The sequence below is a fragment of the Staurois parvus genome, unplaced genomic scaffold (assembly GCF_062004578.1).
Source record: "Staurois parvus isolate SC_StPar_1 unplaced genomic scaffold, SC_StPar_1.0 ptg000303l, whole genome shotgun sequence".
Lineage (NCBI taxonomy): Eukaryota > Metazoa > Chordata > Amphibia > Anura > Ranidae > Staurois > Staurois parvus.
In genome coordinates this window covers 3,328,678-3,351,707 of record NW_028318099.1, presented here as the reverse complement: position 1 = coordinate 3,351,707, position 23,030 = coordinate 3,328,678, and the positions used below count along the sequence as shown (strand labels likewise).

The 23,030-nt window shown below is 42.2% G+C and overlaps 1 protein-coding gene across 1 annotated transcript; it reads left to right on the top strand.

The window, feature by feature from the left end:
- Nucleotides 1–20,903, top strand: ATAD1 (ATPase family AAA domain containing 1). Its single transcript, XM_089683146.1, has 10 exons — nucleotides 1–135; nucleotides 4,033–4,197; nucleotides 6,402–6,500; nucleotides 9,103–9,223; nucleotides 11,248–11,448; nucleotides 11,764–11,870; nucleotides 13,258–13,347; nucleotides 15,093–15,143; nucleotides 15,773–15,906; nucleotides 16,761–20,903. Exons 2-10 carry the CDS (start codon nucleotides 4,036–4,038, stop codon nucleotides 16,876–16,878), a joined length of 1,083 nt encoding a protein of 360 aa, XP_089539272.1. The 5' UTR covers nucleotides 1–135; nucleotides 4,033–4,035; the 3' UTR covers nucleotides 16,879–20,903.
- Nucleotides 20,904–23,030: the final 2,127 nt, after the last annotated feature.

Sequence of the window (23,030 nt, the reverse complement as noted above, 5' to 3'; positions counted from 1 at the left end):
CACACTGAAGCGTCCTACGAATGTTACAGCGGAACTGAAGTGTAGCCGGTTCCTGGGGAAGACATTGTGAGTGCACTCGTCCTGTCACTGCTGCTTTTGGTTTGCACTTCCTGGATCGGTGGTGTCATCAAGCCGGTGAGTGCTTTCACCTTGGCCGTGATATGAGGCCTTGTATGAGCTCACGTGGCTGTGTGTTCGCTCGGTGCCGGGTGTATGGAGGAGCTGGCCGGGCTCAGGGGACAGACAGCCGGGGGGAAGGTCACAGGGGTGCACGGTGCTGTCAGTTTTCTGGGTGCTGAGCTGTGTGTCAGAGGCCATTGTGTGCAGTGGGCTGCCTCTTCCTGGCCTGTACCCGGTGCTCGCCTGTGTGTGTCTGCAGGTCCAAGGAGAGGAGGCTGGCTCCGTGTATTCCCGCAGAGGGAGCGCACACAGTGCTTCATACATTTCATCAATTCACCTTCTATTGGGGTTCTTCCCTCAGTATTGGCCATTTTGTATTAGAAGGTCGAAGTTGACTGTTTATGAATTCTGATTCCCATTTAATGTCACAAATCCGTAACCATTGGGCCTCATTCACACGGGGTGATTACCGGCATGGGGATGTAGAGGTGTTCCATGACTCCCTGTACAGGCGGTCCCGTTCATGTCTGTAGGGACTCAGCGATCGTACAGACATGGCCGTGGTGTTCTAGTATGACACCCATGGCCCCAAACCCACCCTGGTTGTGTTCAGCTCCATACACCTGAATGGATGTCACTTTGGGAACAATCGCTGTGTGCCAATAGACATGAATGGGACTTCCTGCACAGAACTCCTGTGCATCCCCCTGCTGACAAAACATGGCCCTGCCTGGAGCATAGATACTATTGCCCGGTTTGAATGGGGCCTTTAACCCCTTGGCGCTGGGGCCTCCCGGCCCTTTAAGGGTTTCAGAAGCCTGGAGGTGGGTGGGGTTTTAGGGATTCGCTGTCACAACAGTCACATGATCTGGAAAGGTCCCGATCGGGAGCTTTCCGTGATTACCGGACATGTGTGCTGGGAGTGCGCTCTCAGCACATGTTTTTCTTTATTGCACGCAAATGTGCAGCCACTTGGCAACAAGGCCCAGACGCCGGGAGACCGCACATTTGCGTGCGGCCGGCGCCAATAGGTTAAAGGTAAAACTTTTTTTTTTGGTTTTGTATAAAGTAGAGATGGATTAGAACACTTGTCAATTATCCACTTGCCGACCACACTGTAGCAGTTTTACTGCTAAAGTGCTGCCGGTCTGCACGAAACCAGGTGTATATATACGAGCGTGATTGCCCTCCCACCTTCACTGAGATTGGCTTCTGTAGGTGTCAATCAACGGGTCCTGCCAAGAGATTTCATGGCCAGGACTCTGCGATTGTCGGAGCAGCTGACAGGAGAGAGATCTGTGAGTGTAAATTAACACTTCATTAAAGTGGAACTTCACTCTCTCAATCAACACAGACTAATTGTAATCCTTATGCTGCTAGCCTTAGTCAATAGATAGGAAAGTATATTATGGTTACTTGTTTTTACATTTCCAGTTATTTCCTGGTTTCCATGCCTAGGCAAATGATGTCATACATCCTAGGCGGGGGGAGGGATAGTTCCCAGCACAGCCTATGCCTGAGCTAAGAGCAGATGGATTCCAGGAAGTAAATGATACATAAGTCACCTGCCCCTTACTTAAAGTGGTTCTAAAGGCTCAAGGTGTTATACCTTAATGTATTCAATGCATGAAGGTAAAAAACCTTCTGTGTACAGTGCACTCCTCTGACCCACAAGAGACGTATGGCCAAAAAAGCTTCCATTACTTAACCACTTCCCGTCTGGCCCATGTATATAAATGGCTGGACGGGAGCAGTGCAGGGGCGGGTGGCCGTTTAAAAGCGACCTCCCCGTCCTCTGCTTGTGTGCGTTCCCTGGGAGCGTGCAGCACCACGATCCGGTGCCCACTGTGTCCTCAGTTGAACACCAATTGTTGTACGGGACCTCTGTGTGAGGTCCTGATCATGTGATCACTGATTGGCCAATCAGTGAACACATGAAGAGTAGTAAGCAAGATGTCACTTCTGACATCATTGCTTACTACGTGTGAAATCTGTGAATGATCACAGAGGTCACATGGTACAAGGCTATTCACAACAGCCTTGTACCATGTGACAAGCTGTGACCAATCACAGCTCACACAGTATTGCTCAATGGCTGCAAGAATGCAGCCAGAGAGGAGGAGAAATGATTGCTTTTACAGCCTTTATGGGTGTAAAAGCAATCAGTGTGTAAAAAAAAAATCTTCATAACCCCCCACAAGTAGTACAGTGTCACCATGGTGACACTGTACTGCTAGGGTGACAGTATGTAAAAAAAAAACAAAACATAATAATATAAAAAATTAAAAAAAAAATGTTAAAAATTAGAAATTTTGGTTATAAACTAATTTGGGTTATTTTGTTTTTAATAAAAAGACAACTGAATACATTTTGGCCAAGATTTATGAAGAGAGATTATTTATTTGCAAAATTTTATAAGAACATTTTTTCAAAATTTTTGGACTTTTTCATTTATATAGCAAAAAAAATAAAAAATCCCAGTGGTGAATAAATACCACCAAAATAAAGTTTTATCTGTCTCAAAAAAAAAATGCTAAAAAATTCATATGGGTACAGTGTTGCATGACCGTGCAATTGTCATTCAAAGTGTGACAGCGCTGAAAGCTGAAAATTGGCCTGGGCAGGAAGGGGGTGAAAGTGTCCGGACTTGAAGTGGTTAATGACCATGTATTGTATTTTTCACACTGTTTCTGCCACCTTGTAACATCCTCTGTGAGCTCCTGGACCTCTCCTTTTCACCTTCGCTATTTGTTTGGAACAAGCAGTACACATTGTGGTTATGTTCACTGTTCTATGCACAGTACAAATCCCATAGTCCATCTCAGAGGGCGAGCTAGAGAGGGTGGCTATGTTCCTACATACACCCTCTAACAGAAAGTCAGATCTCAGCAACACAAAAAAAATGGATTTGGAAGCTGAAGGCAATAGATGGTGCATTTTTGAGTTCAGAATACATACCTGAATGGAATTTCCTTTTTAAACCAGTTTAGTTTCACTTTACATTAAATGAAGTGACTTGCATGGCAGTGCACTTGTGCATTACAACTTGCATTCACGGTAAATGTAGGGGCTGTCCTTTAGGTGCTAATGTATATCCTTGCTTAATGTGGAGCTATAGGGAATACTTGTTTTCACTTTGGATAGAGTAAGGCTAGGTTTACATCTGTGCAGGTGGTGCCGCTGCGGATCCGCACGAAAATCCATGCAGCCGCACCACCCGCACAGAGTAATGCAAACCCGTGGGCAGTTGCCATTAGTTCTAATGGCACGCCACCCGCACTGGAAAACACAACCGTACTGGGAACCGAGGGTCCTGTGTGGGCTGAGTTTACGGAAGAAGTGCAGGAACTTCTTCCCTGCGTGTCATGGGGCACGGGAGTCCATTCAAATGAATGGACTCTCGTTCCCACGCAAAATGCAGCCCGCACGGCCGCATATATGTGAACTGGGGCTTAGGGAGTGTTATAACCCCTGACAATTTATTTTTTGCCATCACTTCCTGTCCCATAGCCAAAACAGTAAGAGAAATCCCTGTAAACTAGTGTTCCCCTCTATTACTCCTCTCCTTTGTGGATAACCAAAAAGTTGTTTTTTTTTGTTTTTGTGTTTTTTTGTTTTTTTTTTACTTTCACTTTTAGTGATAATGTTAACAGGACAAATAGAGATGATGAATTTCCCCGATGGGGGCACAGACAGCAAAAAAACTGACAGGTGTTCTAAGCCATCTCCATTCTTTCCCAAACTAAAAAGTTTTGCCTTAAGTTATACTTGAATACTTCAGAAGGCACAGCCTCATAAACACTAAACAAAGCTATTTGCAGATTCTGCTTTTACAAGAATAGTTTTATTACTGCCTGTAGCCACCAGGTGGGGATGTAGCTCTAAAAACTTTTACTTTGCCTTGTACTGTAGAAAATGGTCCACACAGAAGCCTTTTCTCGCCCTCTAAGCCGGAATGAAGTTGTTGGCTTGATCTTCAGACTGACAATATTTGGAGCAGTCACCTATTTCACAATTAAATGGATGGTTGATGCCATAGATCCTACCAGAAAACAGAAGATCGAAGCTCAGAAGCAGGTAAAATATTGTCATTGTAAAAGATCATCATAAATATTACATCAAATGACCCACCGGGGCTAATTGTGTAGGAATAATGGTGTTGTCAATAGCAACATTGTTGTACTGTCTGGTATTGTTTCTTCAAGAGGAACCTCCAGGCAGTAAATCAGCAGCTCACAGTTGAAGTACATACTGTATTATTATTATTATACAGGATTTATATAGCACCAACAGTTTGCGCAGCGCTTTACAGAAAGGCAGACATTACATTTACAATACAATTTGGTAGAAGAGGAAACAGAGGGCCTGCTCATTAGAGCTTACAATCTAGGAGGAAGGGTTGAGTGATACAAAAGGTAATAGCTGTGGGGGGATGAGCTGATGGAGGAAATAAATGGCAGTTTACTAGTTAGAAGCAGGATAGGCTTCTTTAAAGAGAGAGATTTTCAGGGATCGTCTAAAGTTGGATAGATTAGGAGATAGCCGGACAGATTGGGGTAGGGAATTCCTTAGGATCGGAGGAGGTGACAGGAACTAGAGAGCAGACTGTTTTGGGATGACCAAAGAGAGCGGTTTGGTTGATATTTTGAAACCAGGTTGGTGATGTCGCTGGGGGGAGAGTTGTAGATGGCTTTGTAAGTTGTTAGTATTTTGAATTTTATTCTTTGGGCGAGTGGAAGCCAGTGGAGGTATTGGCAGAGAGGGGTAGCAGACACTGAATGGTTGGTAAGGTGGATGAGCCTGGCGGCAGCATTTATGATGGACTGGAGGGGGGATAGCCTATGTAAAGGTAAGCCAATGAGGAGGGAGTTGCAGTAGTCGAGGCAAGAGATAACCAGGGAGTGACTTAGGAGCTTTGTGGTATCATTGGTTAAAAAGGGGCGTATTCTGTAGATGTTGAGGCGGTATGATTTGTACAGAGATTGGATGTGGGCCTGAAAGAATAGTTCAGAATCCAGTATTACCCCTTGCACCCTGGCATGCCGGGATTGGTTGATAGCAGTGCTGCACTGAAATTTTTGTGGCCGAAATGTTTCAGGTGCCGAAAAAAACCCCACCGCCTTCGCCGCTGGCTACTGCTTGGTAGTTCTCAGCCTTACCTGAGAAACCATTGAACAATCCCGGCACTCGGCATAGAGATTAGTGAAGAAAAGATGACCTCTACTCAGCTCTATGCCCTTGGAGGACCGGGGCAATGTCTCTTCCAGTTTTTTTTTTTTTTTTTTTTAAAGCACTAGATCAATGCTTTTTTTGATCTAATGCTTTACATTGTAGAGGAGAGATGTGGGGTCTTATTGACCCCATATCTCTCAATAAAGAGGACCTGTCACTAATTATTTCTATCATAAGGGATGTATGCATTCCTTGTGATAGGGATACAATTGATTAAAATTTTTTAAAAAGGGACAGTGCAAAAAAACAAATGTAATTAAAAAAAAAAAGTGTGGCGATACCTCACATTTGTGGTTTGAACATTGTTTACATATGTGGGTGTGGGCAATTAGTATTTGCCCTAGCCTTACCAGTCCTCCAGGTTGGTTTCAGTGGCTGCCCATCCCTTTTCTGGTTGAAGTTGGTATTTGAATATGGTTAGGGTCTACCTTGGTAAGAAAACTGACACTACATGCAGATTGCACCTAGAGGTGTTACATCAATACAGGAAAAGAAGAAACACAGCTGCACACCAACCTGGCCTGAAAGGGGAATCAACAAGACGTTTTCAGCCTGACTCCACCTAAGCCTCAACCCCAGTGCATTTCGCCCCATGGGTGGGGTGAAATAAATAGGGGTGGGGCTTTTGGGTGGAGTCAGGCTGAAGCTGTCTTGTTGATTCCCCTTTTGGGCCGGGTTGGTGTGCAGCATTGCTTCTTCCTTTCCAATATATGCTACAGAACCAATGAACAGGTTCCTTAGCCACCTGCACCCGTGAGTAGGAGTTACCGGACCTGAAGGATGTTTGTCTGGAGCAGCACCCCAAGTTACTTAGGGTTAGTTACATCACTACAGTTACACTTTAGAAAATTAGGGTGCACTGCACTTGCATTTACTTAAAACAAAATTTCTTTGAACTGACCCAGGGCAAACTCACCCAGATACAATATAAATATTAAACCAACATAGTATGAATGCCAGGATGTACTTGTGTATATTGGGTAGAGTGCTTAAATGTGTTTTGTTTACCTAATGATGAAGCTGTTTTGTGTTTCTGTTTTGCTTTTCAGGCTGAGAAACTAATGAGACAAATTGGTGTAAAGAACGTTAAGCTCACTGAATATGAAATGAGCATTGCAGCTCATCTTGTGGACCCTCTCAGCATGCTGGTATGTTGAAAATGGCACAGTGACCTAGCTTTTTTGCTGAAAGTTCATTTTGTTTTGAAAGAGCGGTAGCAGTATATTTCCTTGATATTCGTAAATTAGGACTATGGGAAAAATAAAAAACAACATAATGATGCAGTCTTGCATTTAAAATGTGTTATTTAATCTTTCACTAACACTTTAAAAAAAGTTTTTTTAAAAAATGTTAAAAAATTAATCCTAGACCCAATATCTAAACAGCACCTAACCTTAACAGAGCCCCTGACTTTGACAATAAATACTTTAACGAACCTCAACTGACCCATTGAACCTAATTCCCTGAGATTAATACTGAACTATAATCCCAGGAGTTTTTTGGCAGAAGAGATATGCAAAAAAAATGTTCTCCCTGGCTCCTAGCATTTTTCTTTTCTCCTCTCTTCTGTGTATACTGCATGGTGCATGACGGTAGCTTCATCCAATGCAGTGATGCAAGTGGTGACATGATCCTGGATGCCCTCAGCAAAGGGGGAGGATCTTTAGCACGAAAGTGCCATTATTCGCACATATGCAGTGACTGCTTGCATTGTAAGGTAAAAGCTCACCCACCACAATGCATACTCTAATTTCACTCTATAGCAGCGGTCACTAAATGGCAGTCCGCGAACGGCCCCAGCATTGCTGCCGCCCAGCCCGTAATGACAGATCTGCCGCTGAGCAGCGTGGTTGTCACAGCAACATGACATCACTTGTGTGCCCTGCCCCTTTTAGCTCACTGTCTCTCCGTCTCCCGCTCCCTGCCTGTACACAAGCGTCCAGCAAGGATCCCGTCCCAGCTCCTGTCTGCCCTTAAGGTAGAGTGTAGTCTTACAGGGGCACTCTGATGGGCACATTGAATGTTAAGGGGCACTCTGATGGGCACAACATAGAATGTACCCATCAGAGTGCCCCTTAACATAAAATGTACCCATCAGAGTGCCCCTTAACATAAAATGTACCCATCAGAGTGCCCCTTAACATAAAATGTACCCATCAGAGTGCCCCTTAACATAAAATGTGCCCATCAGAGTGCCCCTTAATATAAATGTGCCCATCAGAGTGCCCCTTAACATAAAAAGTGCTCATTAGCATGCCTCTTATTTTATGTTAGGGAGCACTCTGATGGGCACATTTTATGTTAAGGGGCACTCTGATGGGCACATTTTATGTTAAGGGGCACTCTGATGGGCACACTTTATGTTAAGGGGCACTCTCATGGGCACATTTTATGTTAAGGGACACTCTGATGGGCACATTTTAGCTTAAGGGGCACTCTGATGGGCACATTTTATGTTAAGGGGGCACAAATGGGCACATACTGTGGAAAGGAGACTGGCAGGAACACCATGGATTTCACACAAAGGAAACAATACAATGTTAACAGGATAATTTCATACAAGTACAGCAGGTGCATATCAGGAATATGAAATGTTAGGTTTACATATTCTTTAATTCCTAATATTTGATTTGTTACTGTGATCCCCCTTTAAATTAATTTTTAGTGTCCCGGAGTTCATCACTGTTGGTTTCACTTAACATTAACCTGTAGTCCCCTCTATCACTAACACTGACCTTTTAAAGTGATTGTAAACTTTTTTTTTTAACAAACATGTCATACTTACCTGCTCTGTGCAATGGTTTTGCACAGAGCAGCCCCAATCCTCCTCTTCTAGGGTATCCTGCTGGCACTCCTGGCTCTACTTTTTTTTTTTGCTAGTGCCCCCATAGGAAGACACTTCTCATGGGAGCACTTGTGCAGGCTTGATCCCGAGCTGCACTGCCTACATCTATAGACACAGACAGTGCGGCTCTGAAATGGCCCCCCACTCCCTAGTCACAGGATTTGATTGACAACATCAGGAGTCAATGGCTCCCACTGCTGTCTCCATAGCCAGAGGGAGGAGGGAGAGAGCCGCTCCTCTCGTGCACTGGATCGAGATCAGGCCCAGGTAATATAAGGGGGGTTCTGGGGGCTGGGTTGAGGGGATCCTTTGCATAGAAGTTTTTTTACTTTAATACAGCAGAGAATGCTTTAAGGTTAAAAACAAAATAAACTTCTGCCTTTACATCCATTTTAACCTTCACTCTAACCTTCCCTAACAGTCCATAACACTTTGTTTTGTATGCTTGCATATCCTGCTACCACAGCCTCTGTGTTACAGTCTAACAGTCCTACACTAAAGACACTACCACTGTAAAGTGGCGACTGCTAGTGTTCTGCAACAAGTAATAGCAGTTGCCTTATAGAATACAATGAATTGTCAATTTAGAGTGGAGTAGTCCACATGTATTTTTTGCTTTTTGTGCTTTTTATGGAATTATGTTGTTGTTTTGATGTTCAGAGCAGATATACCTAAACATAATGGAACTTCAGAGCACTCTCATCCAGCAAATATGAATAAAACTGGTCCTGCACACAGTATGGAGAATAGTAAATGGCATCCTAGTGACATTCTGTGGTCTTGTTAGGATATCATGACAAAAGGTTCCAGATCATTATTCCAGAATAGCCAGTAATGACCCCTATTGGAAGTGTTGGGCAGAGTGGAAAGTACATGTAACCGTATTTTTTTTTTCCCCTTACTAGGTGACATGGAGTGACATTGCCGGTCTGGATGATGTGATAACAGATCTGAAAGATACCGTTATTCTCCCAATAAGAAAGAAGCATTTATTTGAGAACTCGAGACTGCTGCAGCCACCCAAAGGTATTTAGTGCTTTGCATTCACACATTTGTGTGGGGATTCTATAATCAGAAAGACTGATAGAATAATTTGTCGCCAAGATCGCCTCAACTGAGTGGTTTGCTGTCTCCCTGGTGTCAGGGTTCAGCATGTGGTGGACCGGGGTGATAAATTACTGAGAGGGTCTTGGCATGACCAAGCTGTCTTGGTCCATGTTGGAACCAATGACAAAATACATGGAAGGTGGAGGCTCTTTAAGAATCAATTTAAAGAACTAGGCTGCAAGTCGAAGGGAAGGACCTCCAAGGTGATATTCTCTGAAATATTCCCTGTTCCATGCACAACTCAGGAAAGACGGGGAGATTAGAGAACTCAATGCATGGCTGAAGACCTGGTGTAAGAGGGAAGGATTTGGGTTTCTATAGCACAGGGCTGACGTTTCATTGGAGTGCAACATATATGCTAGAGATGGTTTGCACCTAAATGGAAGGGGGTCTGCTGTGCTGGGGGAGAGGTTTATGGGGAGGCTGGAGAAGTATTTAAACTAGGATGGAGGGGGGAGGGAGAATTAGATTATAACTGGGTAGACCGATCAGACATGGGTCAGTACTTATTGGTGGGAGCAATGGGGAAAGATGGGGGGAAGGCTATGGCAGATGATGAGAAGATTTCCATGTTACAAACAACCAGTGGAATTGGTAGCATTTGTTTGAAAATGAAAAATATGCAAAATGCGTGTGCACAAGGTGTCAATGCAGTAAAGTGTTTTGTTTACCAATGCCAGAAGTCTGCCAAGCAAAATAGGTGAGTTGGAAGCTTTGGTGCATGAAGAGAACTATGATTTAATTGGTATTGCTGAATCTTGGCTTCATTCTTCACATGACTGGACCGTTAATATTCCTGGATATGTTCTCTTTCACAGAGAAAAGGCAAATAGGAAAGTTGGTAGTGTCTGTCTCTATGTGAGAAGGGATCTCAGAGCAAGTGTGAAAGAGGACCCAGTTGATGGAGAGTGTGATGAGGCTGATGTATTTTGGGTGGAACTGCATACCCTAATAACTATTGAGACAGTGAATTTCAGATTACAGACATCAGTTCCCTCAGAGGACCCTGAGTAGATGCTCTCGGAATCACTAGGGGAATATGGGACTCATTTACAAACCCAGGCAATGTGTGCTAATGAGTGTTGGGTAGCTAGAGATGACCAAGACACTATAGGATGGCAGTGGAAATGGACCGGAGATTGTAGTCCAATAACATAGTTACAAGCAGGAGCAGCAGTGGGATGATGCTTCCTTTACACTGAACGGTAGGAAAAGGAGTGCACTTGTGTTGCTTCACCAGCAAATTAGGTCAGCACCCAGTTCCTCAGTATTAACCCTTACCGTGTGTCAGGAAACTTGAGAGGCATCCAACAATGAGGTTAGTGAAATGGCTCCAGCTGTAGCTCAGAGAACAGGTCTTCAGACAGTGTCACACTGTAGGGCTGTGACGTGAAAAGCTCTTTCAGCAGTGCACTTAAGTCAGTATCACAATGCAGAGCCCAGTGTCTGAAGTTCACATTCCAGGCTAACTCCGCATGGCCAGTCAGGCATATCCCAGTATAGTCTCCAAAGCCAGGTTTAGGAAATGCTGTTCTGTTTAGTTGTGTATCTATGTAGAGACCAGCTTATGCAGAAATGTAGCAAGGAATCTTCATTGAAGTCTGTAGAAAAGGAATCCACTAAAAAAAAGAACAAAGAAAAGGGCTAGCACAAAATTTTCCTAGGCTTTTCTCAGCAGAATTGGAGAAAAGTCATCCTCTTCAGACACCACCAAAAGCAATGAAGCATGCTTGGTAGAAGAGGGGTTATACTGGGAGATGGCTTACGATTTTCGTTTGCCTGATTCCAATTTTTTTTCGGTAACCCAATTGTATATGAAGTCCTGTGTCCCTCAATGGATGAGGAAAAAATGTGATTTCTGATTGGCTGTCTCTCATTAAATATTTGCATTCAGAAATTAGCCTATTTAGTAATCAATAATTGTGTGCTATTACGTTTTATAGGTGTGCTTCTCTATGGACCTCCAGGATGTGGTAAAACTCTCATTGCCAAAGCAACAGCCAAGGAAGCAGGATGTCGTTTCATTAATCTGCAGCCATCCACCCTGACAGACAAGTGGTATGGGGAGTCCCAGAAACTGGCTGCTGCAGTGTTTTCACTGGCAGTGAAACTTCAGCCATCTATTATCTTCATTGATGAAATTGGTAAATTTCTTACTGAGAATACCAGTAGTTTAACTTTATTTCAAGTTTAATGGAACCTTCCATTAAAAAACACAATATTTCTTGGATATAAGATTTAAGGTTGAATTATATCCATATATCCGCACATTTTACCACTTGATTGGAAATGGAAGCAGACGACCTCCAATTCAAAAATATCTTCATTCAATTGGAGCCTTACTTTGGGATCATATGGGTTATATGATTATTGGACAGATTGATAGATGCAGTCATCATACAGCATCTGCTTTCGAAATATATTATATTAATATTTTCACATTTTTCTTCTGTATAAAGATTCTTTCCTTCGGAGTCGTTCAAGCAATGACCATGAGGCAACAGCAATGATGAAAGCTCAATTTATGAGTCTGTGGGATGGACTGGATACAGATTATAGCTGTCAGGTATTTATCCACGGCTAACAGCTGTTTTTTTTTTTTTTTTTTTAAAGTGAGTGTTACACCAAAATGTAATATTTCAGATATTTATCTGTTTTATTGTATAATTGTATTAAAAAGTATCCTGTTCTCTTTGTATTGCTAAAATGGCAAGGAAATACCTGTTCATTCTGCCAGTCCTCCTGCTTTTCTGTTTTAATTTGACTACACCAGGCATGGAGAGAAATCCACCCTGGCGTAGTGAACATGTGTCTATGCAAGCTACAGATCAAGTGCGCATATTTGCCAACACACCATGGATCATCAAATACGTCCAAATCTTTATTGAAAAATGATCACATCACAGAAGACGAAGTGCAATGTTTCGGAGCTTCGCAGGACCCCTCTGTCAGGCATGTGCTCACAAGCCTGCCAAAGGGGCCCTGTACGGCTCTGAAACATTGCACTATGTCTTCTGTGATCATTCTTCACTAAAGATTTGGATGTATTTGATGATCCGTGGTGTGTTGGCAAATATGCACATTTGATCTGTGATGTCTCCAGTTCCAGTTGGTCGTTGTTGCAGCACCCGTTACCCCTAAATCCTTATCCTGGAAAGAGTGCAATGGGAAGATTGATACTACCTTATGCAAGCTAAAGGAAACCATGCATACGCACAGCATGCCTGTTCTTTTGTGGTCAGACTTCTGCTGCCACACTCCCGCACCCAGCTCATCACAAGGAAGGCCTAGTGTGCAGAAGCCTGTGAAGTATCTGCCTTTTACATATGGTGTCTGTACTCCAGTTAGACTGCTGCTGCCACGCTCTGCGCTATTTGACCGGGAGATGAGACATTGGCAGAATGGCTGATCATCACAGGGCGTCTCCACCACCATCCCTCCAAGCTCCAAGAATAGCAGTGGCATGAATGCCTGTAAAAAGAAAAAAAAAAGAGAAGGGTATTTCAGGGCTTCAACTATTTGGAAAGCAGCATTGTCAGTCTCTAATAGGTAGATCCTGACATCCTACCTAAAAGTGTCCAGAAATATAATTATTTCTGCAAAATGTAATGGTCTAACCTTTTTCACGGATAGGTGATTGTTGCAAGCCTTCATGGAAATATATATATATATATATATATATATATATATATATATATAAAAGTTTAGTACATTCCTAGTAACCTTGTGACAGAACCTCGGTAATTTTTGAGTAGTGTTTACCAAATAATTTAGGTTTAGTTGTTCCTAGAGTCATTTTCCATTCATATATATATATATATATATATATGTCTACATGTGTAAGTATTTCATTCATTTGGACATTTCTGCCTATGATAGTATTTTATATAAGAATATCTGCATGGCAATGTCTTTTGAAATACTGGGTCTCTTATGCTATTAGTTTTTTACAGGTGATTGTAATGGGAGCCACAAATCGCCCCCAAGATCTGGACACAGCAATTATGAGGAGAATGCCCACCAGATTTCATATCAACCAGCCGGTATGTTGATTATCATGGAATGATGATGGCGGTTACCATTATTATTAAATGTTAAAGCCATTGTAAAGGCACAGTAGTGTGACAAAAGAGGTGCCTTTCCGCTATACCCACTGGTCATGACTTAAAGGCTACTTTTTTTCTTTTCATAATAAACATGTAATACTTACCTGCTCTGTTCAATGGTTTTGAACAGATCAGCCTTGATCCTGCTCTTCTCAGGTCCCCCCTCCGGCAATCCTGAATCCTCCTGCCAAGTGCCCCTCACAGCAAGCAGCTTGCTATGGGGTCACCCAAACAGGCTTGCTCCTGAACTGCCGATGTGATTTAACAGAAACGGGAGCCAATGTCTCCCTCTGCTGTTTCAGCCAGTGAGGAGAGACAGACATGGGAGACCTGAGGCTCATGTGCACATCGCTGGAACGAGAGGGGGCTCAGGTATTAGGGGGGCTGGGGGATCTGCTGCACACTGAAGGTTTTTACCTTCATGCATAGAATGCATGAAGGTAAAAACCTTGAGCCTTTACAATCACTGTAAATAATGTTTGCTAGCTGGTGCTACACAATGATTTATGAGCGTCAAAAGTTGGGGTTGCGCAAATCCTGATGAACCTTGTCATTCATCAGTGAGGCTATTTATACCTTGAAGTACAGTTTGAGTTCCCAAAATGATTCTAGATTTGCATAATTAAACTCCTTGGGTTTCAGGGTAGTTTGGGAATGTATTTGCAGGACCTTCAGAGTGCTTGCATACTGTTTAGTTTGTTTTATGGAGAAAAGATATATGTCCGTAGAGGCACAGGGGCTTTTGCTAGGCTCTGATTGGTAGATTCAGTTTGGAAAGTCTAAAAAAAAAATTAAGTGTCTAACAATCTCTGAAAAATGAAAAAAAAATCAGGTCAGGTGACCTCCTCCTCTTCTCTCTATCTAAACCATGTCTGGTGGAAGGAGAGGAGTGGTGCCCGTACATCACATTCTGGTGACATGGTTTGGGTGCCCCCATAGCAAGCTGCTTTCTCTGGGGGCATTCAGCAGGAGGGAGGGGGCCAGAAGCACCAGCGGAAGAAGAGGATTGGGGCTTCTCTGTGCAAAAACACTGTGTATCAGCTTTCTCTTCTCATTGGCTCAGTGACTTGGTTCTTGCTGCTGTCTCAGCGAATGAGGAGAAAGAGTCCCCAGAGAGCAGAGGTTGTCATGCACATCGCTGGATTGAGCTGGGGCTCAGATAAGTAGTGGGGGGGGGCTGAGGGGGCTGCCTCAAACAGAAGGTTTTTTTTTTTTTGTTTTTTTTACCCTTTATGAAGATAAAAAACCTTGAGCCTTTACAACCACTTTAGGGAATGGAATAAGCCTCACAGGAGGTAACATTACCTAGCATTTTAAGTGTTTTACATGGAGAGTAAAACATTTTGTAAGAAAAAGGCTAGTCTCTGCTCAGTAGATAAGGAATAATGGCTTGGTGACAACTGGATGCTTTGGTAGATTTGACATTACATTCTTTCGGTGGTTTCCAGTCTTTGTGCCCAGCGCCTGCTGTGCTGTCATGCATACTCTAGGTGCACTGGATCGCATTAGTTTAAGATTGTTCTATTTTCTGCTAAATGCAAATATTTACGTCAATGTAATTACAGACGCGTATTTGAATATTGCACCTCTATTAAAGAATTAAAATATTTTGCAAGTAAAGTTTGGCTGCCTTCCTTTTATATTTCTCCATGCACTAATAACTTCTCTTGTTTCCTTTTCAGTCTTTGAGACAGCGAGAAGCAATTCTTAATCTCATACTGAGGAATGAGAATGTAAGCAGCTAAGTTGTTTCATTTTACCTGTTTATAAGAGGAGTTTTATGTTAAGTGACCTGATATGACAGTTTTGATTAGGCTGTGTTCCCCTGTCAACATCAGAAATCCAACTGGGATATCTTGCTAAGTATGCCGCCAGAAAAGTCAGGACTGCTAACCTGCATGTCTGTTCCAATTCAATAACTCGCAAAGTACTAAAGAAAGGATTACAGCAACAACCTCAGAACTTGGCAACTGAAAATAGGATGACAGTAGCATTTCACACATTTTTGCCATAGTTTGTTCACACTATTTTCATGCAGCAAAATTCATGCATTTTGCTGAATGAAAATGCATTTCAATTAAAAATCCTATTCTTTGCTATGTGGTTGGTTCACAGCTATAGATTGCAGTTTGGTGTGTTCTATGGTGGAAACTGTATGGACCAATTATATCTGCCTGTTCACCTTTATGCATATTCTGTCACTTGCGTTGCATGCACATGGAACAGTGTGAACTTAGCCTCAATGATTAGTTTGGCTAGGTACGCTGGACTCTGCTAGAATGATTGTCACCTAAATAAGACAATAATATAGTCATATATTTGAATGATAGAATTCATTGTAAGGCTGGTTTTTCCTTAATAGGTGGACCTAGATGTGGATTTGACGCAGGTCGCGAGAAATACCGATAGCTTTTCTGGAAGTGACCTGAAGGAAATGTGCCGGGATGCTGCTCTGCTGTGTGTCAGGGACTGTGTCACGAGTGGCGCCGAGGAAAGGTTGGTGTACCTATGAATCTACATTGCTCACCGCCTGGACTATTTAGACTTTGAGCGGAACACAGGAAGGTGGTAGCAGTTCCCCTCTGGAAATGGTATCTTTGACTTATGGCCAGGTTTTCTTACTGAGAGCAGTTAACTCATGAAAAGAAACCTTTTTGTTTTTACTCACCTGCAGGCTTTTCTTCTTTTTTTTTTTTTATTAACCTTGAGCTGGTTTTGACCTAAGCCTTCCTGACCAAAAATTGCTCAGAATAGAAGTCTCATTTTAGTAGTGACAATTTGTACTGTATTTGTGCATTTATAACATAGATAGCATGTTGACATTTTGAATACCTGTTTTCTAGCCAAGTGCAGCTTACAGTTACAGACTTTGTTTTTTGTAGTTGTATTCACTTTGTGTGCAGAACAAGGAGAGAAATCTCAGCCACTGCACTCCATGCAAGCTCAGCGTGTATTAAGTGATAGCAGCCTCAGCCTAACTCTTATCTAGTCCATGCCACAAGTTAGGCTGAGTCTGCTATCACCTGTTACACGCTGGGTTTGCATGGTGTGCGGTGGCTGAGATTTCTTTCTTTGTTCTGCGGATTATATGGAGTCAGGGCAGACTCCTAGCTTGACCTGTACCCTCAGTGGGCTATACGGAATGGATTTGGTTTAGAATTCACTTTGTGATTGTAAATTTCCTTTACTGATATGTCCACCATTAGGACATGGATAATGAGCATGTGGCAAATTGCAGTGACGTATACCCACAGAGTGGCATTTGCAGAGAAGTTTTATTTGTGATGTTTCTATCTGTTGTCTCCACCTCTAATCAAATAGTGATCAACTGTCTCTCCATTCTTTTGTAGCCCTGGTGAGGAGATACGGCCTATTCAGCAACAAGATCTAATGAAAGCTATTGACAAAATGAAGAAATCGAAGACTGCAACGAACCACGGAGGTTTAATGCACGTTAGTTTGGATTGAACTCCGGTCAACTGACATTACCCAAGATGTTAGCTAGAAAGGGGACATGTAAGGGATGATGCACCAGGAGGGGGGAGCACCATCCTTATGGACTTCAGCCTCCACTGCTGGACTCCAGCAACAATTCACTATAAAATAAAGAGCCTTTCAGGGAGGAAACTGCCTCTCTGGTTGTGTCATGTGAGCAGCTGACAATGACTAAAATGTATTGAATGAGTATGGTCATGTTTACCTGGTAAGATTACCATGTCTATCTGCAAATTGACTAGCGGCATTCCAACAAATGGACAATAAACCACATTGGGCTGCTGTATGAAGTGGCATGCTGTAGGGATATGTATCTTCTTTTTTACATACTAAATAATAATTTGATGTTCCATGTCTCTAGTTCATGATTTGGACTATTGTAAAAGATGAAAGCATAGACATACTTTTTTTTTTCTTTCAGTACACATTGGATTTAAGTGTAAAATTGAGGTTTAATGTGAACCTGTCATGTCCACCAAAATGTGAAATATGTATAGATTATCCTTACTGATAAAGTATGGGCACCCTGCTAGGCAGTCTGTGGCCAGTATAGACTCTGGTATTAGATGGCACCAGGAGTTGGGGCTTGAATATAATTTAAGGATGTCAGAGTCCAGCCATGTACTAAGGAACCAATCTGAAGATGAAAACACGTTCTGTTAGCTTATATTAGTGGACTTGGGAGGTTCACTTATATACAAACATAAACCACTATGAAGGAATTAGATCTTATTTTTATAGGTATCTCACGTTTTATTTATTGTGATAGCAATGTTTGCATTCAGATCCCTGGACCATATTTTTGGAAACAATTAAAATGTTTATCATTTATTATAGTCAAATAATAGAATTAGGGACAATCTAATTGGGGTAGACCTGCAAAAATCTTTTCAGGGCAGCAGTTGAAGAAAACACAGTGCTTGGGTACATACACATTGTTAGATTATTAAATGCATGTTTTTTGATCAGTACAAAATAGGGTTACCAAAAGCTTCAGCATTGAGATAACGGAGTTGTTGGAATATTAAAAAATTAAAGAAGTAGGGTGCAAAAGCTTATTTGGCTTTACTTCTCCTGTAGGTCACAGCAGTGATCTTTGTTCTGCATCTCTGTAACCCCTATTCAGGCAATAGTGGGCTAAAGTCCGTTGTCGGCTGTCAACACTCAGCCAGTCCGGGCTCTGCAAGGATCCTGACTTTAATGTCAGGATCCACCCAGATGCCTGAACTGCAGCTGGCTTAGCTTCTTCGCTCGCTGCTGAGAGCCTGAGACAGCTGCTCCTGCCCTCTCCACAGTGAGCACTGGAGGGGCGGAGCAGGGAGCTGGGGACTGGCTTTCTGCTATCTGAAGACCAAGAACTGAGCGATCCGTGGTCTTCGACCACAGTTCTCTGTGTAGAGGTGGCTACAGGCAGATGCAGCATTGGATCAATGGTGTATCCACCTAGGTAAGTAGGATTGATTTTTACATATCCCCATGTCCTCAGGTCTAACAGCCAGCCACTAAATCCACGCAATATCGCATGTCTGGAGGCCTGTCATCGCCAACGTCAATCATTCAGTGTTGGGCTGTGGAGAAGGATCACTTAGAAGGTGCGTATAGGACATCTGAGGGTCCTTTCGCAGACACACTGTCACTTTGCTGCATATATGTGATGACCAAGCAGATCCAATTTTTTAGTGCAGGGACCTATCATGCATACAGGTGAAACTCGAAAAATTAGAATATCGTGCAAAAGTTAATTTATTTCAGTAATGCAACTTAAAAGGTGAAACTAATATATGAGATAGACTCATTACATGCAAAGCAAGATAGTTCAAGCTGTGATTTGTCATAATTGTGATGATTATGGCTTACAGCCCATGAAAACCCCAAATCCACAATCTCAGAAAATTAGAATATTACATGCAATCAATAAAACAAGGATTGTACATAGAACAATATCGGACCTCTGAAAAGTATAAGCATGCATGTGTACTCAGTTTGGGCCCCTTTTGCAGCAATTACTGCCTCAATGCGGTGTGGCATTGAAGCTATCAGCCTGTGGTACTGCTGAGGTGTTATGGTAGACCAGGATGCTTCAATAGCGGCCTTCAGCATTGTTCGGTCTCATGTCTCTCATCTTTCTCTTGGCAATGCCCCATAGATTCTCTATGGGGTTCAGGTCAGGCGAGTTTGCTGGCCAATTTAGCACAGTAATCCCAAGGTCATTGAACCAGGTTTTGGTGCTTTTGGCAGTGTGGGCAGGTGCCAAGTCCTGCTGGAAAATGAAGTCAGCATCCCCATAAAGCTCGTCTGCGGAAAGAAGCATGAAGTGCTCCAAAATCTCCTGATAGATGGCTGCATTGACCCTGGACTTAATGAAGCACAGTGGACCAACACCAGCAGATGACATGGCTCCTCAAATCAACACAGACTGTGGAAACTTCACATTGGACTTCAAGCATCTTGCAGCGTGTGCCTCTCCATTCTTCCTTCATACTCTGGGTCCTTGGTTTCCAAATGAGATGCAAAAGTTGCTCTCATCAGAAAAGAGGACTTTGGACCACTGAGCAACAGACCAGGTCTGTTTTTCTTTAGCCCAGGTAAGATGCTTTTGACGTTGTTTGTTGTGCAGGAGTGGCTTGACAAGAGGAATAGGACATTTGAAGCCCATGTCCAGGATCCGTCTGTGTGTGGTGGCTCTTGATGCACTGACTCCAGCCTCAGTCCACTCCTTGTGAAAGTCCCCAACACTTTTGAATGGCCTTTTCCTGACAATCCTCTCAAGGCTGCGGTCATCCCTGCTGCTTGTGCACCTTTTTCTTCCACACTTTTCCCTTCCACATACCTTTTTCTATTAATGTACTTTGATACAGCACTTTGGGAACATCCAACTTCTTTTGCAATTACCTTTTGAGGCTTTCCCTCCTTATGGAGGGTGTCAATGATGGTTTTCTGCACAACTGTCAGGTCAGCAGTCTTTCCCATGATTGTGATTCCTACTGAACCAGACTGAGAGACCATTTAAAGGCTCAGGAACTCTTTGCAGGTGTTATGGCTTAATTAGCTGATTAGAGTGGGACACTTTGAGCCTAGAATATTGCACCTTTTCACAATATTCTAATTTTCTGAGATTGTGGATTTGGGGTTTTCATGAGCTGTAAGCCATAATCATCACAATTATGACAAATCAAGGCTTGAACTATCTTGCTTTGCATGTAATGAGTCTCTCATATATTAGTTTCACCTTTTAAGTTGCATTACTGAAATAAATGAACTTTTGCACGATATTCTAATTTTTTGAGTTTCACCTGTAAATAAATCTGATGGAGAAACAGTTCATGTAACCCATATCAACAAAAGTTGTCCTCTAATGTCTCACTATAAGAGAATGAAAGACCATTCTGACTGCTGTAGGCAACAAGTGACTTGTGAACAGAAGATTTACCAGTCTTAAATCCCTGCACGTGCTCTCTTCTCCTGAGCTCAGGGGGAGAGGCAACACAGCGTACACGTGGGGTTTTGAGATTGGTGAATCCTGTGTTCACAATCATTAAAAAAAAAATCTCACATCTTTGCAGGTTCAGTTTTATTCTGATACTACTGGGCTCATTAACCACTGTTGGGAAGTCACCACATCTACTTTGCTTGTATGATTTCACTGTGTTGAAGGACTAATGACTGCCATCAAGTGGTTTAACCCTTCAGTACCAGATAAATAAAATCACTTGGTAAAAGTGCTAGCAATTCTTGATACCGCCTATTGCTTTTTTTTTTTTTTTTTGCAGTTTTTAAGAAAAAGGATGCATTGTTGTATTTTTGTGGCATTTGTTGGCATCTTGCTAGATGTGGCTCTGTTAAGATCATATCATATGCTGATTGTCATGGATTGCTTGCCATGTATATTTACTTTTTTGATGGAGAATGTATAAAACATTTGTTATCAGTTTGTTTTCACTACCATTCTGAATATGTCACTGAAGCGTGTACATTAAATATGTAATGTACCAAAATAACTTTTTCTCTGCTATACATCTGCTGAAACAAATGTGCAGGGTTTTCTTCTACAGGTAAATGGTACAGTGAGATGCAGACACAGGATGGTGAGTTTTGGATATTTCTGCTGTGCACTTTTTTTTTTTTAATATATATATATATATATATATATATATATATATATATACCTTGTTCTGTACAAACTTTGATGTCATAAACAAGAACTTGTTATTGAAATGAGAGTACAGATTACACTCGGCTGTCCTGTAAAACAGAACCCTGGTCCAGAGAACATTCTCGCTTAAAGCGGTAGTAAAGCTCCAAGAAAAAAAAAAGCCTCCCTGCAAGGTAAAATCATAATGTGTTAGTATGCATTGCAGAGAGAGACTTGCCTTGAAACAAAGCCCTCCAGTGGTGTGCTGTCACCGCTGACAGGGCTTTCATCTTCACCTGGTCTTCCTTTCGAGTTTGCGGGCCCCAGCCATTTGGCTGAGCTGCATTGGTGTCACTCATGTGCATGGGAGTCACAGCCACGGCACAGAGCTCTGAAGGGACAGCATGAGTATGCTGTCCTTTCAAAGAGCATGTGCCGGTAACGTTACTGGTTGCTGCTCACTGGAATATCTCCAATGTTTAGGAGATCTTCATTTTACCTACTGATAAGCTTTATTATAAAATAGAAAGAGGTCACTACCACTTTATAGTACACCTGTCACAAATGATGGGTACAAAGGATTTGCACACAATTCTTGCCAAGTTTTAAGCATTTTATTCTTTGATTAAGCATGCTGAGGTGCAAATGTATTGAAGCATTTCAATGATCACCTGATTTAAATGATTTGTATTTGAATAAAACACTATGGAATTTGGCAAGAAACACCTGCAGAAGTTTGTGAGATGGCCTGGCAGCTTGTAATGCTGGGCCCCAAGGTGGTAGCAAGGTTTGCTTTGAATGCTAGCAGACTAATTGATGCATCAGAATGCATTAAAGCAAAGCATCATAGGAAATTATGAATTCTTCAGGTAAAGGACTCAGAATTGAAGTCATGGCTCAGGATAACGAGCCAGGTAGCATTTTCAGCAATGTCATCCCAGATATCTCTTCCCACTAGGTCCAGGTAAGTAGTATTGTCAGAAGTAAAGTTTAGCAGTACGTACATACATATATACATTTTCACTACTTGTTTCTCTTAACCTCTGCCAGCCACATTGTGATGTTAGTGGACAGCACAGTTAACTAATACATTCACCTTTTGTAACCTGTTACATCCATATTCAGGGTGTAACATGTTACAGTCGTACTGCCCCCCATCCCCAATTGTGACATCTAGCAGGGAATATTCACCCCTGCTTACTGTCACAGTTTGCTGGTGCAATGCTCTCCAAGCTGAGAGCGCTGATCATATTCTGATCGGCTTCTGGTTTACCAGCACACTCGTTCGACAGAAGTGAGATTGGCTTCTGTCAAACAAGAACCTGTACACATGGGCTGAATGTTGGCCAGTATCTACTGTACCAGCTGATTTTGGGTGAAATTCAGCCCATGTGCTCAGGGTTTTATGCAGCCCAGGACATGTAGAATTTCCCTCCATGATGAGATATGCACTTACCAGTCCAGCATTTTCTTGTTAAATGGGAATGAAAGGAAGCCATTGCAAGGTGTGCGAGTGAACATGACGTAGAGCATTTTTTTTTTTTTTAAGCCTTTGGTTTTTTGTTTTTTTCCATTGGTGGTGGCACAATTCTATAGCATCTCTTGTAAAACAATATGGGAGCTAGCCCTCAAACGCTGTTTATATGCCTTAATATCTTGAACACATTTTATTACTTTAATACAGAAAATAGCCCTGTAATCACATTTGTTATAAAGAATGTCTGTCTGTTTTTATAAACGGTATTTGGAAAGAGTAGGTAAGGAATAGGTTGGATATACTTGTTATCGCCACCATAGAGACAGGGAGGAAGTGAGAGGAAAGCTAAAGTAGGTTCCAATGTGAACACTGCTGCAGTAACAAAAAAAAGACAAAAGGCCATCGCATACCAACTTTTTTTTTTTCTTTTTCAAAATATAAAACAAGGTGAAAGTTAAGTATATAAAAATGTATTTTGTATGCAAACTAAGTAGTATTCATGTAGCATTCAGAGAG